Source organism: Helianthus annuus, chromosome 1, assembly GCF_002127325.2.
Source record: "Helianthus annuus cultivar XRQ/B chromosome 1, HanXRQr2.0-SUNRISE, whole genome shotgun sequence".
NCBI classification, from domain to species: domain Eukaryota; kingdom Viridiplantae; phylum Streptophyta; class Magnoliopsida; order Asterales; family Asteraceae; genus Helianthus; species Helianthus annuus.
The window spans coordinates 49,793,035-49,811,417 of NC_035433.2; the positions used below are offsets into that span (position 1 = coordinate 49,793,035).

Sequence of the window (18,383 nt, forward strand, 5' to 3'; positions counted from 1 at the left end):
GTAATTTAATTTATTTTAATTCTGTCGTATACTTAATATACGATCACGGTATACGAGGCGTATATTTTTATACGGCCCGTATACAATTCAGTATTTTTCATTTATATTCAATTACTATATGCGGAACTGACGAAAATACGGTCGGTATGCGTTAACGTTGATTCGTTTAAACGTTTTTTAAAATTCAATTTCAACAAGTTGCCAAAACATTTATATAACATGTATGTTTATCATTACAAATTGTCAAAACATGCAAATTGATTCGTTTAAACGTTTTTTCAAGTTCAATTTCAAAAAGTTGCCAAAACATTTATATAACGTGTATGTTGATCATTACAAATTGTCAAAACATGTAAATAACATTTTATATTCATAGGGCACCTATATCTATGTAATCCCTGGTCCTATATTCATCAATGATCATATTATATTGGTCAATACGTTCCTTGTAATAGTGATACCAACTTTCTGCTGGCGTATTCCATGTCGGTTGTCGCCAGTATCCTGATGGGGTTGGCATTGGATATTCCCCTTCTAATCTTACGTGAATAAAATGGTTCCTGTGTACATGTACAAGCGCGACTGTTCGATGCGGGATACTTTCTTCGGCTGTTATGAACATGGGAAAAAAATGAAGCACAACCAAGGTCACTTAATAAGAGACAATTGACATTCCACCGGTTTGCTATCAGAAGCCCCGTGAATGGCATTTGTAGCCACTTATGTGGAGGTGCTCCGTCTATATGGTTGGACCACACTAATGATTGCAGAACTTGTTGATACTGAACTTCATGTATCTTTTTCCAAAATTCGTGGAACCGATTGCACTCATCATGAAGATACTCCCGTATGAACGGCCACTGCCACTCTTTAAGCGATAAGCCGACCGCTATAGATCGAAACCCACAATTACCATCACCCTGCACATTTTGTATGTGACTGAGGTGTGGATAGAAGCACGGTGGAATGTACTTTTTGAAGTGCATGAACATATTAACTTGTCCGACAGGCAGCAAAGGTAAGTCTGGTGGCTCTTCCTTTGATTTTGCGACCTTGTTTTTCGTTTTCGAATTCTTAGCGCCTTTCGCAATCACGCTGAAGAACATAGGTGTTTCAGTACAATAACTTTGTGACTCGACAAACGAGCTGTGCCTGGTAGGTTCAATCGTTGACTCTTGTGTGCCAAACCCATCTTGTGAATCACTATACTGGTCCTGCGTTGTAAAAAAGATGTGTCTTGAAGGCTCCGTAAACGAATCATCCTTCCTTTGTTGCTGAGCTTTTAAAGTTGGGTGACCCCGTGTGTTTTTTTGCACAACTGGTTGTTTAAGCTTCGTCTTATTGAGTTGTACCAACTCCTTCATCTTTTGAATCAAGTTTTTCTTTAGTTCTATCGGCTGAGCACTTAAATGTTGTTTGAGAAGCACAAATTTGCCGTCTAAGTCGAAAGAGTCCACCTTGCTCGGTTCGACTATGGAGTCCAAATTTAACTTCCTCCAAAAAGGGTCTATCAACTCCAACGGGATCATTTGACCTAAGAAACATATCAACAAACAACATAAAACGTCAATAAGATTTTGCGTGATGAAAGGCTATGATTATAAATTGTGGTTGGTCGAATAATGTATTACCATTCGTTATATACGGCTCCAACCGACACGCGCACGGCAACCCACAGCTTGTATACAAACGGCACGCGCATGTACGGTTATATAACTTTAATTTTTCTATTTCATTTACTTCATCTGATATCAACTCTAGGCAGGCATGTGAAACCTTCTTTAGTAGGAGATTAAATATTGGTTTGTTATGATGACCTAATGTTCGGCTCCTGCTTGTTTCAATGCTGCCTTTGATTTCTGTCACCTGGTTTCTTATGAGCTTATCGATAAGTGGTACCACTTTCTCCAGGGTGTAATTAGAGTCGCCTAGGTACTGCTTCAAAAGGGCATGTTGACCCTCTGCCCTGTTCGTTGTATTTTGACCGAAGTTCAGATGTTGGTCGCTCCAAAATGAAACAAACCGGTCTCTATATGGTTGTAACCAGATTGAATCCAAATAGTTCATAATCTCTGTAATCAAAGTCAAGTGCAGTTAAGACAAGTCAAATAAATACGATTATTAAACAAAAATTATATAAAACTTACCGTCGGTTTTTTTGCGTGGCAAGTTTGATCGTATTCGCTCGTACCAGTAGTTGTAGTCAAGGTCGGTCCTTGAGTTAATTAGCTCGCCCCACTTGTAAAGAAACCTCCCCCATTTATCCTCTGTTTTAAAGCTTTGCCTGCAATGCTTGAAGATGTTTTGTTGTATGTGCCACCTACACAATGAATGTCTAGCCCTGGGAAACACGGTTGCACATGCGTTCATTAGGGCGCGATCTCTATCGGTCACTATTACACGGGGTTCCATAACACTGTCTAATGAGTGTTTCAACCTCTGTAGAACCCATGTGAAGTTTTCCTGTTTCTCATTGCTTACGAACGCATGAGCAATGCAAAACGACATCAACGTGGATGTAACACCGATAATCTGGACTAGCGGCATTTTGTACCGATTCGTCTTGTAGGTGGCGTCTATAAGCAACACATGCGGGAAGGCGCGCCACAACATGTTCGACTCCGGGTGGATGAAGAAAACATCCTCGACCCGTTCGCCGTTATGAGATGTTCTATGGTAAAAAACAAACCCAACCTTCTCCAACCGGTTGAAAAGTATCTGCATTTGAGTCTCGCCGACTTGTTCCATTCGACCCAATTTGGCCCGAGCGTTGTATATGGTGTTTCTTGTTGAGACATTATAGGGGTTCTGTTCTTTAATGGCAGCAATAATGTCTCGTGGTTTTATGTTCTGATGCGTCATTTGCTCCACCGTCCTCTCTTCTGATGGAGTCAACCTCATTAGGGACGGATGACCCTCTGGATACAAAAATGGTTCGTGGTTATGTTTAGCTTCCTCAACCCTTAGATCCCAATAACCTAACCACTTTTTGTATGCCCCGATCAGTTGGAACTTGCAACCGGTTTTCCTGGTCCCAGTGCGTCTGACCGTGGCTGTTGATTTGTACTCGCCGGCACAATCGCACGTAAGCCAGATTTTTAACGGCTGACCGCTACCCTGTTTATCGTAGATGGTGTGTTTGGTGACGAGGGCGTAGCTATTTACGCGTCCAACGTCTCTACACCACTCTACCAATTCATCCATGCTAGCGAATTTCTAACGAAAACACTTATATGTGTCAATAATGATTAACCAATCGGTTTAGCTTTAGTATAAACGGATTCGGGTTAGTTTCAGGTTGAACTTGCAAACCCGTTTGGGTTAACGGGTCGGGTTCGGGTCAACATGGTCGGGTTGGCGGGTTAACCCGTTACACATTTATACTATATATTATTTTTTAACAATATATTTTACGTCATAAATTAAATGGAGTGCGTATTTTATGCCATGATTATAAGTTAAAAAGACAAATTAACATAGATTTCATAATTTAAATATGATATTATATATATATATATATATATATATATATATTTGTGTTTTTTAAGTAAATTTTAACTTTAATATATTAATTTCAGAAAAAAAATAAAAAAATTAGGGTTTAATGGGTCGTGTTGGGGTCAACCCATGAAAGTTCGGGTCGAGTTCGGGTTTGTGTAAAATTTTCAGGTTCAGGTCGGGTTGAACCCACCAACCCGCGAACACGACCCGTTGAGCAACCCTAATCTAAGGTTTTAATAAAAACAACATCAAACGTAAAAACACTAAAATAGTTAACGTACAACAAATAAACGTATAATTAAATATTATACCTGCTTGTTTTGAAACTCACTACGTTCCTGGTCAGCATTTGGACCCTCCGGCGGTCCATCACTTATGGGAGGAGACTGAGAACTATCAGTCGGTGGTCCAAAACTAACATGAGAGGCTTCAAAATTAACCGGGTGTTGCGATGGATAATAACCAGCATAATTAGGCTGAATTGCATCCAAACCCCAAGTATCCTGACCTGCATCAGACACAAGAATGGGATCGAACGGAGCATTCAGATCAAACATGCCCGCTTTGTTATCTTCGTTGTTATCATAACTCCCCTGATTCGCCTCGTTATCAAACACATTAAAAAAGTTACCCCAACCCGACATTATAGCGTAAATAATTTGAATACAGAGAAAAATAGAAGAAACGAATAGAAGTTGAATGAAAATGAATGAAATTAGTGTCGTTTATGTAAAGAATTTTACGGAATATTACATCGTTTCAAATGATTAACACGCGAATCGAGGAATCTAACGTCGAATCAAATAACTCGCACGAATATCGAGGAATTTAACGTCTAATCACATAACTCGCACGAGAATCGAGGAATATAACATCGAATCAGAGAATCTTACGTCTACTCGCACGTGAATCGAGGAATAATACGTCGCGTCAAATAGTAATAAAACAATAAAATAAAGGAAATTCATTGTATACGAGCCGTATAGATATATACGACCCGTATAAAGTAGTCGTATAATATATATACGATCACAGTATCATCTTATTCTAACATGGTTGATACGGGTCGTATAAGGTTATACGGCCCGTATAGAATAAAGTGAGGACAAAGGCTGTTGGCACCGGCTTCTGCTGTAAGTGATTAATAGTTCTGTGCAGATGTTTTTTTGGTTACAAATAGATTTTGATCCTTGTTTTTTTTTTTTTTTTCAGATGTTTCACCCAACCACCAGGTCTTGTACAAATATGGCATTCTCCGATCATGACGACGAGACCAAGAGATTTAGTCCTAAACAAGCCAAGATTGTGTCAACTCTCATATTCGAAGGTTTAGAAGCTGCTGAGATAAAAACTCTAATTCCTTTTTTGCAAGCAAAGAAACCTCTCAATACTGTACTGGATACCATCCATAAAAGAGGAGTTAGTGTTGCCTGAGGTTAATTTCTACTTTGATTTATTATGTTTTCATGTTAATAATTTATTTATTTTCAAAATAACTATAAGTCTATAACTAATAATATATGCTGCGCGCTATCTTATTCTTATTATTAGGTTAGGTATAAAGGTTTTCAACCTTCTGAGAAGGAAGCTCTACGCCAGTCTCTAGACCAACTTACAGGTTATGATATGTCGTGAATTAGCCAAAGGACTCGGTCAGTGTGAACCTTGTTTCGGGCAGTTTCACAATTACTCTAAGTCACACCCAACTCAACTCAAACTGAACTGAACTGAATGGTCTTTGCTTGTTGTCTTCATGTCTAGGTTACTTTTTATGTGGTATTACTGAACTGGATTGGATGATGGTCTTTACTTAAAATGGTTAACAGCAAGGGTTTGTGTTTATTTAACATGTGAAATTAGTTGTGATATTCTTTGCATGTCATTGATGATATGATGCTAACTTCATGCAGAAGGGGTTTTTTTTATAGTGAATTGAGCTGTGGCATTTTGGTAACTTGGCATGTTGTTGTTGATTCATAATAAGAGTATTGAAATGATAATCAAGCCCTTTCGTACTATGTTTGTTTAAAGAATCTTTCACTAGTAACGCGTTTTAATCAGTAGCGGATCCAGAAATTTTTTCACCGGGTTCCTTTTGGTAGATTCTCACTATTTTTTTCCAAATCATACAAGGTTTCCACTATTTTTTTTTTCCATTTTTTTGTCAAACTAAAACCCCCAAAACACCATCGGATCCGCCACAGGTTTTAATATAATCCCTTTTTTTTTATCTTTTTGTTATGAAGATTTAAGTGAGTTCTTTATTTTCTTTATAGAATATGATAGAATCTATTCAGTTTGACAATTGAAAGCTTGTCAGTTTGAACTGAAAAGTCAAAAGTATACAATATCCATTACCTGCGGAGCAACAACTAAAGTTACTCCTCATGACTGGAGGCCATAGATTTAAGACATAAGTTCTTCGTACAAACATGTTTAAACGTCAAGCTTCCTCGTCGAGTAAATGGTCAAGCTAAGATTGTTCATAAACCTGACCGTAGAACATATACAATCTCTTTAATCTGATATGCAAAGATAAGTAGGGTGCATGTTGCATAAAATAAAATCCGGAAGCTTCATAGGCACCTCCGAGATTAGGATTCAACAGGTAGAGAAACATCATCAGCATGTTGTCTGCATCTCAAACTTGAAAGGAAGAAGAAACCAATAAAAAAACTGATTTTGTTTGTCAGACAACCATGGAACCATGCCGCAACCCATCAAATGGGCTGGCAAGATCCTCTACTGAGCCATGGTCAAGACCATGGGGCTCTGTTAATCACGCTCTAGTTCCATGGTCATGAGTCATCAACCAAACATGGGTTTCTGTCTTCTTAGGAATCAAGAATACAGAGGTACGAGCCTATAGAACAGATCCTGTTCAAGTAAGGTCGTGCCTTATCTCCTGTTTGTGTTCTATATGTACAGCTGCTATTTTATACTTTCCACCGATGCGGGACAACACAAACTATTTGACTACACTTATTGCTTATTGTAACCTGCTATTTGCTATCTAAATTAACTGCAGTAATCAACATGGCATACTTTTATACTTTCAAGTAAATTCAAACTTTCAGCAACTGTTATAACGGTCATTCAACCTCATCAAACAGTTTTTTAACACTCAAGATCCAGTGTCCAAATCAGAAACTTAGTGAAAGTTGTTGTTTATTGTATTTTTTTTTTATATATAATCAAACAGTTTTTTGTTTCAAATTAAAAATTCCATTTGCTCCATAACAAGAATAAAGAAGCAAAAGAATTGGTGAAGTGAGTTTATTCTTCTCCAAAATCCACTTAGCTTGTTTACAACTTCCTCATCAAATCTAATATTCAACATCACATGTCCCTTCATTCAACTTGATGCTTCATATCTCTCATATCATATGCCACTCACTGGAACTATAAAACTCATGATAATGCCTGTTAAAAAACAACATTACAAATTTTAACTAAAAAGTCGGATCTATGCGTACAAGCAGATGTGGAAAATGGGCCCGTTTCCTTATCAGCTTAATTTGTTTTATCTACTTGACTTGTTATAGGTAGCAATTTCCCCCCGCTTATACACTATGGTCTATATTTCGTTTTGTTATCTTGGGTTGAATATAATGATTAGCCAAAACTGAGACATGTTAAACTGGTAAAAAGCCACCTATGATGTATTCAAATGCTTACAAGATACAATGTCCCAAATCACTTTATATACAAGAAATTATATTATTAGAGGATTTTCGTAATCATATTTTTATAGCATCAACTGTTTACAAATTGGCCAATATAGATTGACGGGTTAGACAAACGCAACCTGTTTCGATCTGCACTTATTTTCTTCACTTTTGACATGTTACCCAACCCACCTGACCTCTCTAGACATACAAGATGTCGATGAGAACAACTTATTTGTGTAGCATAATGTACAAAATCAGTTAGGCTTCCAATAAGTGAAACGAGAACTATTTAGGCAACTACTTTAGTGATGAAATTACAACATCAACTAGGGAGGTACGGTTGGTCTCAAGGGGCGGTCTGGAAGAGATCTTAAGTCGAAGGACTAAACAAGTAAAATAATAATTAAAGTTATTTAATTATTATTTGAATTATCTAGTAGTATTAGTTTTATTATTATTTGTTTAAATAAGTATTGTTTAGTATTTGAGCAAAAGAAGAAATCGAATTCGTTGGTTCATTCACCTCGTAATCAAGTTGGTTCATTCACAAAAATCAATACAAGTAGCTTGTGAATCTAGTTTGTATTCATCTCAGACATTTTTGGGACTGTTCACCAATGCAATATCATGGGATACAGATTGCATCGTGTTTGTTCGGTCATGAATTGTAGTTGCAACCTCATTTATAGTTTCTTCTGAAAACCGCAAGTGTGGTATTGGCGGTGTAGGTCCGTTTTGTGAAGTTAGATTCCATTTGCATCAAGCTGCCAGAAATTTCATAGAGCTTTACTTTAAATTTTTTAACTTCTTCTAAGAAACTCAAAGAATCATATTAGATTTGCAGTTGAACATTGGTCCGTTTGACCTGAAAAGTCGACTGTATGACTTGAAGGTTACTAGGTTAGGGGGTGGTTGGGGAGATATAACTTCTACTACCTGTAGAGAATTTGTGATGATTTGGCCCATAGGAAAAGTTAGTTATTCAATATCACATAATCACTTTCAAATCAGACATCCAAACACCCCGAAGAACTTGTATAAATTTTATAGATCAAAATGAGAACTTGGCGGATGATAACAAAAAACCCATGAATGGAAATTAAATTAAATGAGTTATTACAAAGCTACAAGAAAAAAAAAACAGCAAAAAAAAAAAAAAAAAAAAAAAAAAAAAAAAAAAAACACACAATTTAAAACATGCTACCAGTTAAAAAAAGACTAGCTCGTTCTTTTAGTCGATATCATGCTTTGCAGCCAACATCGTCAAGATTTGTGAACGCAAGATATAACAACAAGATCATGTTTTGCAACCATCATTATCATCATGATCATCGTCATCCTCTCCATTCTCACTGTTCGTGTTATCATTATAATCGAAATTTTCTAAAATGGGGATTACAAAATCATCCTCTATGACCCCACCTCGATTATGATTATGATTGTCACCACCAACACTCTCTTTGACTTCCCTTTGACTTCTCAATTCTCTAGTATTCCTGGATCCCAACAATATAAGATCCAACATTTTTCTCCTAACAACATAAACGGGATCCGGAGAAACAAGAAAATCTTTACAATACGCTTCTCTAAGAAACACCATTTGTGTACAACCTTTTGTAGATATGTAAAAGATTCCAGGATGCTTTAAAATGAGCTCACGAAAATTAACCGGAAGACCGAAATCTTTCTTAAAATGCACTAATCTTTCAATTTCAACCATCTTTTCAACTGTTAAGCTTAAAAGCTCATGAAGAATCCCAACCGCTCGTTTTTCGAACCGTTCAATCCCGCCACGAGACGACGACCGGAAACCGTCTTCTTTTTCATAAGGTTTACTGTACGGAAGTCTCTGCCAGTCTTTTAATTTACCTTTAAACCCAGCTTTAATTCTAAATCCCGTAGGGAAATTGATGGGAAACGCGTATTTTGTCTCGAATTCACTCAACCATTTTTCCGTATACTCTTTTTGCCTCCATTTTTCTACTTCAGCTACCTTCAAATCTCCATCGATATCATCTTTATCAACCAATCTTACTATCTCTAGATCAACCAGTTCAAAATCATCATACTTTGCGAGAATCGATTCGCGAAAATCATCCGGTAAACCCAATTCCCGTTTGATTAACCTCAAAGCATGGATATGCAGAAAACCAGTAACGGAGATCATTAGAAGCTTCTTTATCCTTTTCACATTATCTAATTCCATATCTTTTATCACGTTACTTTCTTCTTGAAGCAAGAGGGTCATCTTGGAAGTTAATTTACAACAAATGTTTCGTTGAACTGGGTGAGGAAATACGTTGAACACATGGCGGTATTTTCTAAGGAACCCACCAATTGGTACATTGAGACCAACAATGTTGCTCCAACGAGACATGATTTGTACAGAAACAAAGGGTCCTCTGCGTCGAGTGGACATGAGGTCATGGAGGCTTAGGATTAACTTGAGCTTGTGTAGCTTGGTCATGAGGTTATCGAGCTTCAGGTCCCTGGTTCGATCCTCCAAACGGGTTTGTGCAGTAACAGTTGGTTTCTTCCATCGTCGTTGCGTGGTGGAGTTAAAAGGTCCAAATTGGAGGCGAACTAGATGATTTGTTAACTGGGTTTCGTATATGAGTCGCTGTAAAATTCTTGTCATGTCTTTAATGGGTTTAGGGTTTTGTGTGCACCAAAATTTGGAACTCTGAAGTGCAATTTTGGGAGATCCTTCTGATATCGGTGTTCTTAAAGAGTACGTCAAGCGGGAGACAGCTGAAGATCACAGATGAAGCGAATATTCCACAGATGAAGGAACAAAGATGACAAAGTTGTATTAATACCTGAATCCAAGTTAGTTAAAAGGAACACTGAGAACTGTTTGATCACTCTGAAATATTCAACTAATTTATGCACACCAAAGTTGATAGTACAACTTATTCAAAATCAATACAAATGACAAATAGGAACTTCTTGCTCAATCAAGCATCCTACTGCCAACAATGTAACAAGTACCAAAACTAAGCAACATGACCTTGAGTTATTAATCAATGAAAAATCATAATTTAAGACACAGTTAGTTACTTTGACTGACCTACAAGTTCATGGTAACTTGTAATTTCGTTTTGGTCTCAGAATCTATTGAAAGTACAAAATAACAGTTGATCAGGCATTTCATCGAACAGGTGGCATGCATATATTAATTAAGCACAATGTAGAAATATCATATTTTGTTCAAGTCAGCCCCATGATCACAAGTTTAAACATAAAACATTTTGAGTTTAAAAATACAACAGAATTTACCTTGTTCGGACATGATCAAAAGGCATTTCATCGAGCAGGTGGCATGCATATATTAAACACAAGTCATAATTTATTGAATTCAGCCCCATGATGATCACAAGTTTAAACGAAGAACATTGTGAGTTGAAAATCCAAAAGAATTCACCTTAATCGTACATGTTCAAAATCGAAGAAAGTTGAAACAGTTGTATTATGCTTTCAATTGCAGAAGTGGGGGCGTATATACTGGGATTGTAGCAGCAAACTTGGAAGTTGTTGGTTTTCTGACCGATCATTGGTCTAGGTCCAACAATTTTGAGGCTTACTGGTCCAGTTCAGATAGGTTTATGGTTCATCACAGGGCAAATGGGGACATTTGGGTATATTAACTTTTTAAATTTAGACATCAAATTTGTAACTAGTATGACTTTTTTATGAAATTAACTCATTGTTTTATATAAGAAACATGTTTTTACGTGTGTTAAAATAAAGGAATAATGGAAATTAATAATCCCAACTTTCACTAGTTGGCCGGCACTGGATCCAACATTAAAAATAACCACTGGCAGTCCCATCTTTTGACATTTTGTAAAACATTGGACCTTTGCTAACACCGTTAAAAACGTTGATGACGTGGCATAATTTTTTAATTGGGATGATTACATGGCTGAATGTGGGCCTGAACTTGAATATGTGGCATTTATAATAACATTTATTTATTTTATATCTTTCCTACCATCATATATAATCCAATTAAACCCTAAAACCTAAAACAAACATAAGATGGAACTCAGCTGCTCGTCGTCTTCAACCTCTGGTACCGAGAAAAACCCTAAAAAGTTCAAAGTCGATATAGAAGGAAATGTGTACTGCAATCACGATATCCTAGCCATATCTAGGGTTGCTGGACAAAGAAGTGCTCGAAGTGGGGAAGCATTTTATGGTTGCGCTTTATGGCCGGTAAGTTAGCATGTTAAATTAGGGTTTTTGGTTCTAATTTCACCTATAACTTGGTTATTTATCTTCTGATAGAAACAAGACTGCAATTTTTTCATGTGGAAATCTGATATCAAGGCATTCTGTATTGAACATGGAAGAAATGAACAAGAATTGGAGATTGAGAATCTCAAATTGCAGGAAGAGAACAAGACGTTGAAACAACAACTTGCAAATAAAAAATCAACTTGGAAGAATCTGCTCTGTTTGGCCATTGTTGTGATAGGAAGTTGGATAATTCTTAGATAAACAGTTGGCAATTGTTAGTATTTTGTGATAGGAAATGGGAATCCCTGGAAATGTATGCAGTGTTTGTATTATGTGGCTGTTGCCTAATGATTTTGTAATGCTACTTATTTTGGTTGTTGCCATTGTATGCAAAGTGTTAGTCGCCTATGTATTTTGTGGTTGTTCGGAACACATTCACTGACCATACATATTGACACACAAAAAAATGACCAAAACTGGACCAAAGGTGCATACACACTACATGTTGACCATATTAAACCAACACTAAAGAATGACCAAAACATCCCACTGCATATACACACTACAAGCAACACCTGCAAATGACCAAAACTAACAAAATTTGACCAAACTCATCACTGACCATACATGTTGACACACAAAAAAATGACCAAAACTGGACCAAAGGTAGATAGTAATGCTGTAACATAACAACTATTAACATTAAAACCACAGAATGATCCCATAAGTTAGATGTTCACAAGATACATGATGCATCTAGTAGAAGTTGTTCAAACGGGACACATCAAGATAGTTACAAAGTTAATACATACAAAAGCGTGAATATCATGAACATATAAGATTCACTGATCAAACTGTGCAAAATAGCATGACATCTTCAGCAACTAAGCATCCTTCCCCTGCATACCCTTTTTGAACCACTTGATTGCTGAGACGGTTGGCTTGATTGTGTGGGATTCTGTGATGCTTGACTTGATCTAACCTTTGACTTTGACTTAGCCCTTTTCCTTTTAGAACCAACAGCAACTTTCACATTAACAACTTTCCCCTTTGGCCTACCCCTTGATTGTTTAGGCCCACCTTCATCTCCATCAGCTGCACCAACCTTAGCCTTACCCTTCGAACTGCACTTCCTTACATTGTGGCCTTTTTCGTTGCAGTGGCTACATGTCATTTGTATCCCATGCTTTGTCAATTTGCCAGGTTTCTTAGGGTCTTCATGTGGATCTCTCTTCCTGTTTTTCTTGGGTCTTCCAGGAGCAATTCTAATTGGTGGTGGGTCCAGAGGATAATCAACCTTAGGCCAGTATTTTTCACTAGGTAGTGGTGGGATAGTGTGTTCATAAGACTTTAGGTACTGGTCTTTATGATACCATTCATGCATAAAGTCCTTAGCATTCTTTCCTAGAAAACCTGCCACAGCACACACATGCTTACAGGGTATACCTGTTAGGTCCCACTTTCTACAAGTACAGGTTTTCTGTGATAAATTAACTGATACATCATCTTGATGCGTGTGTAGTGTAATATATTTTTGATGTATATTTAAACCCTTTTTACACTTTTAGCCAAGTTTTAAATTTATAAAAACACGATATTCACTAACACTAAACACACATATGGGCAAGTGCACCCATCGTGGACGTAGTATAGTGTTGGTAAGATACCGAGGTCGTCCAAGGACACAAGAGCTTTTGAAACCGGTTTATCCTCAACGTCTAATCAAATCAAAAAGTGAGAAAAATGTTTTTTAAACTAAGAAAATAAAAACTAACTAAATGCTGAAAAATAAAATAAAATAAAAACAGATAGACAAGATGAATCACTTGGATCCGACACGTGTATTAGTATAACCTTTGATTATTTTCGCACTTTTGCACTTGTTTAAGAGATTATCTTAGTTATTGTAGTAGGCCCCTCTTTTGAAGGCGACGTTACCCTCAACCCAGTAGTTTGAGTCAGCAAGGATACAATCCTAAAGGGTCGGATTATTGAAAGATAATGAATTAAGTTATTAATGCAAATTGTGGTAGGCCCCGCTTTCGGCAGTGACGTTACCCTCGGCTAAGTAGTCTGAGTCAGCAGGGATACAGTCCTAAATAGCCGGGTTATAGTATTAATAGTAGTTAACTTATGAGGGGGTCAAAGAGTTTGGATCCCCGCCATCCAATACCTATGGGCATTGAAGGAGATCCTACTAAATTTGACCCAGGTCCCAAGCAGGACCTCTAAACGCTGAACAAGGGCAAGACCTTTACCAAACCGTTCCCTTAACCCCCGTCCAGGTAGCCAACATACCTCCATATAGACCGTGGAGATATGAATGGTGAAAATCTTTTATTTTATATAGACAGTAAAATAATGCCAAGACACCACGGACAAATGATAAGGAAAGATCACCTTCAACAAAAGTAACTAGTTATTAAAGTCATTAATACAAACCAAATAAAAAGTGCAAAAGATTGAAAATAAAAAGTATTATACTAAACACTTGTCTTCACCAAGTGATGTAAGAGACTTAGGCAAACATGGCCTTGATTGTCAAGAACTCTTACGATCAATCTTGGATCCCGAGACGACTCACACACTCTACGATGGACAATGGATGATGGTGGTGGATGATGGTGTTATGGTGGTGGTGGGTGGTGGATGAAGTGTGAGAGAGGTGGTGTGCCAAGGGATGAGTTGAAATGAAACCAAGCACTCCTATTTATAGGCTGAACAGAAGGCTGGGCACGGCCCCGTGTCCACTGGACACGCCCCCGTGCCCGTCTGACACTCTCTCTCCTCATTAATTGTAATTCGCAATTACAATTAATGCGCCTGCTGTACTTTCACCACGCCCCCGTGCCCGCTGGACACGGCCCCGTGGTGGGCAATGGAAGCTTCTATAAGTTTGTCTTTTATGCTGCTTCTTGGGCACGGCCCCGTGCTGGCTGAGCACGGGGCGTGTTCAGACTTCTGCTTTCTCTTCTTTGCTTTGGGGGATGCTGTTGAGGGTCCGGGCAGTCTACTTTTATTCCTTTTCTTGTATTTATGCTAGAATTAGTTGTCTTTTTGCTTCTTTTGTGAATTTGAGCTCATTTCATCCTGAAAATACAAAAGGAAGACAAAAACACTCTTTTTCCAACATTAGTACTTAAAAAGGGTTAGTTTTATGCCTTAATTGATGTGATTTATATGTTGCATTTTACACACATCAAATACCCCCACACTTGAACTTTTGCTTGTCCTCAAGCAAAACTCTTTAAATGTGGCTTACACTCCCAAATGGAATAGGTAGAAGAGAAAGTTTTTGGCTTGTCATAGAGTGTCGGGAATCCAAGATCTTTGTAAGTTTTATTTTTATTTATTTACAATCCTATTCGTTATGATTTATTTAGAACGTTTCACAGGATAAATTACTTATTCGGGCATAGCATGCCTTATTAAAATTCCATTTATATACAAGTTCACATACCTCACGGGAGATCACTTAACACTCGGCCGAAGGTGTATTTTTTTAGTGAATCACTCGAGAGCGGCATGGAGCTTACGCCTTCCATAGGCTTGCCAAGCAATCAATCCTCCTCCTTTTTAACTTTTTACCTTTGTAAATATCAAGAGGACTTTTTGGGTGAAGGGTTAGGCTTGGGTTAAAGGTGGTTAGTAAAAGGGCGAAAATCGTAAAAAGCGTCGGTTTTCGTGACACACCTTGTTTTTAGTGACTCTTTATTTTGAAGTATTTCTCCAAACAAGCTTTTATATAGCTTTTGTTTGTTTTTGACTTCATCATATTTTTTTTTTTTTGGATAAGTCACATAAAATAGCGAGCTTACGAAAAACCGAGCTTGTTACTAAAATAAAGGGTGAAAAAAAAAGGTTTTTGGTGGGTAAAAAGGGTTTTAGGGTAATGAAATGAAAGGTTTAGGCTCAAAGGGGCTAACTAGGGGGATTTTGGGTAGGTGGTAAAAAAAATGAAAAATAATGATGTAGAAAGAAAAATATGGTTAGTCCTAATGCCTCCATCACTTACTTACTTGGGTTTAAGTTGGTAAGGACCGGGAATGTATCGTCGTGGCAAGTTCTAGAGTTGTAAGAACCAAGCGGCTATTCACACAAGAAACGAAAAATGAGCATTTAGTCTAAAGATGTATATTTGTATGCTCAATAAAGGCTCAAAACTCACTTTTGTGGGAATGGGTTTTTAATGCGATCAAGTATATATATAATCGAATTTTTAACTAGACTTGTTATGCCGTTTCGTAATTTTCTTATGTTGGTTCTTTGTTATCACGACGCTATCGGTTGTAAATTTGTAAAAATATAACCTTTTTAGAACTTGTTATTCCCAAATTAAACCAAGACAAGAAAAAAAAAACGAAAAGTTTTTGAAAAAAAATTTGGGGTGTTTAGCGGTTTCAATAGAGTTTTGTGTAAGGCTTGTAATTAGGATTTGCAAAATTCAAGGTTTTAGCATCCCCCCCACACTTAAATTACACATTGTCCTCAATGTGTCCCAAAAATAAGATTTTCGGTTGATTAGAATGTGTGAAAGTGGGTTAAAAAGCAAAGATTTATGTTACTGGCATCCTGGACACGGCCCCGTGGTGACCGGGCACGGCCCCGTGGTCAGGTGCCAGTAACAGAAATTAAAGAAATAAGACAGAAGCCTGGACACGGGGGCGTGTCCCCTGAACACGGCCCCTGTCCAGTTACCTGAACTGGGCGTTTTTCTGCAGGTGGCTCAGCACGGGGCCGTGTTGGTTGGGCAAGGCCCGTGTTGAGCCTTCTGTGATGGAGATTTGTGTCGGGTTGCTATGTTCTTTGTGCATGGGGCCATTTTTCTCGTTCCCTTTTTCATCCATTACCACCATGAGTGTGTTTTATTTCTGCAAATTAAAACTAAAAGATTAAACTAAACTAAGGATAGTTCCGCGGTATGCCTCCGTGGTGCGCCACGTTTATAAGGGTCCTTGGCTAGACCCAATGCGAGGTTATATGTTTTCTGAGTGGGATGCCTGGCGTCCCATGTTACACCGTCGGAGAGCAGCATCCAAGCTCGAATCAATAACCTTCATGTAATTGACCGGGTCGTCGTCCTCTATTCTCTTCCCAACTCCGAACTTCACTTCATCATCCCCATACCTCAAGGTGAGTGTCCCGTCATTCATATCTACCACTGCTTGGGCGGTGGCAAGGAAGGGTCTCCCTAGTATGAGGGGGACCTCGGTGTCTTCCTCCATATCGAGTATGACAAAGTCAGCTGGATAAACGAATCTGCTTACCTTTACCAAGACATTCTCGATGACACCTTGTGGGAATTTGACGGATCGATCAGCGGGTTGTATGCTCATTTTTGTAGGGCTCGTGGTTCCTAAGCCGAGTCTTTTGAACATTGATGAGGGCATGAGGTTAATGCTAGCCCCAAGGTCGGCTAAGGCATTACGAACGGGCGATTCCCCTATTGAGCAGGGAATCGTGAAGCTTCCGGGATCGATTTTCTTTTGGGGAAGTTTATTGAGTACGAGGGCAGAGCATTCTTCGCCTAAATTGACTAATTGCAAACTTTCAATTTTCTTTTTATGTGTAAGGAAGTCCCTCATGAATTTAGAGTACTTGGGCATTTGGGTTAAGACTTCGATAAAAGGAATATTGACATGCAATTGTTTTAACAGACTTTCGAACTTTGCGAATTGCTCATTGGTCTTTTGACGAATTAACCTACCGGGGTATGGAACTCGAGGAGCCTTGGTAGGCTCTGGTGACGGAGGGGAGTTCTTTTCCTGCAGAGGTGTGGGTACTGTTTCTTCCGTTGGTGGTGGCACTTCTGCAGGCCCTACGGTGCGGTTCCATAGTGTGATGAGGTGAACTTGCGCTTTTGGGTTCGTTTCGGTATTGCTAGGTAATGCGCCTTGCGGTCTCTCAGCAAAATTTTGAGCTATTTGATTTAATTGTTTTTCTATGTTTTGAATACTAGCTTGTTGATTTCTAAAATTTGATTCTAATTGTAGAAATCTTTCCGAGTTTTTCTTATCAGTGTCGGAGACGAGACGAGGCGAGATACAGTATCTTTGAGCCTTTCTCGTCCACTTTGTTGTTGAGTGAAATTTTGTGACTCATTTCTTGGTTGTTGAAAGTTTGTTCGTTGGGTTTGTTGGTTACTACTATTGCCGGGTTCCCTCCAACCAAGGTTTGGGTGGTTTCGCCATCCTTGGTTGTAAGTTCCCGTTGGGGGACCCGACGGCCTAGGTCTATTATCAATGTAGTTTACCATTTCTTGTTGATCGTCTGTTTCTTTCATGCAACTCCAATTTTCATGTGACCCACCACACCCTTCACAAGCCATAACCGAGACTGTTTTTGTCATTTCCAATTTTTTTATCTTTGAAGAAAGGGCCTCGATTTGGGCTTGTAAAGAAGTGCTTTCATCGACCTTATGGGCGCCCGGGGTGATAGACTTATTTCCTCGGGGGGTGTGCCATTGAAAATTGGTTTGAGCAATTTCCTCAATTTGATTATATATTTCGTGTGGGCGTCGATTACCTAATAGTCCCCCGGAGCTAGAATCAAGTGTCTGCCTAGTGTGTGGCAACAATCCATTATAGAAAGTGGATACTTGTTGCCATATTGCAAGGCCGTGATGGGGACACTTGCGTAATAGCTCCTTGAACCTTTCCCAAGTTTCATATAAGGATTCCCCGTCCTCTTGTGAATATGTATTAATTTCAGTCATTAACTTAGCAGTTTTAGCGGGAGGGAAATACTTATATAGAAATTTTTGGGCTAGTTCATCCCAGGTGTTTACCGATCCAGCTGGGAGGGCGTTGAGCCAAGCTTTCGCTCGGTCTTTTAGTGAGAAGGGAAACATACGGAGGCGGATGGCGTCGTTTGATGCTCCATTGATCCGAAAGGTATCACATATTTCCAAGAAATTAGTTATATGTAGATGGGGATCCTCGTCCGCAAGCCCATGGAAGGTTGCGGAGT

The 18,383-nt window shown here is 38.5% G+C and overlaps 1 protein-coding gene and 2 non-coding genes across 4 annotated transcripts; 1 reads left to right on the forward strand and 2 right to left on the reverse strand.

Moving 5' to 3' along the window:
* Positions 1-6,184: 6,184 nt before the first annotated feature.
* Positions 6,185-6,396, reverse strand: LOC118483137. Its single transcript, XR_004869660.1, has one exon. It is a non-coding gene; the product is annotated as a small nucleolar RNA U3 (small nucleolar RNA).
* A 1,851-nt stretch (positions 6,397-8,247) lies between these two features.
* LOC110867576 (protein ROOT PRIMORDIUM DEFECTIVE 1) lies at positions 8,248-10,798 on the reverse strand. 2 transcript variants are annotated; one of them, XM_035977310.1, is made up of 2 exons: positions 10,452-10,798; positions 8,248-9,923 (listed from the first exon to the last, which is right to left on the reverse strand). In XM_035977310.1, exons 1-2 carry the CDS (start codon positions 10,498-10,500, stop codon positions 8,470-8,472), a joined length of 1,503 nt encoding a protein of 500 aa, XP_035833203.1. In that variant the 5' UTR covers positions 10,501-10,798; the 3' UTR covers positions 8,248-8,469. The 2 variants fall into 2 exon arrangements, with proteins under 2 accessions (XP_035833203.1, XP_021972246.1); XM_022116554.2 differs by having other exon boundaries at positions 8,248-9,991.
* A 7,230-nt stretch (positions 10,799-18,028) lies between these two features.
* LOC118482915 lies at positions 18,029-18,135 on the forward strand. The gene has a single exon (XR_004869213.1). It is a non-coding gene; the product is annotated as a small nucleolar RNA R71 (small nucleolar RNA).
* The last annotated feature ends 248 nt before the right edge of the window (positions 18,136-18,383 follow it).

What these genes read in the sequence shown, in the direction of transcription:
- LOC110867576 (XM_035977310.1), bottom strand. Translation starts at nt 10,500, where the DNA reads ATGCATGCCACCTGCTCGATGAAATGCCTTTTGATCATGTCCGAACAA. An exon ending in TTTGATCATGTCCGAACAAG is followed by an intron (nt 9,924 to 10,451) that starts GTAAATTCTGTT and finishes TGTGATCTTCAG; the next exon opens with CTGTCTCCCGCTTGACGTAC.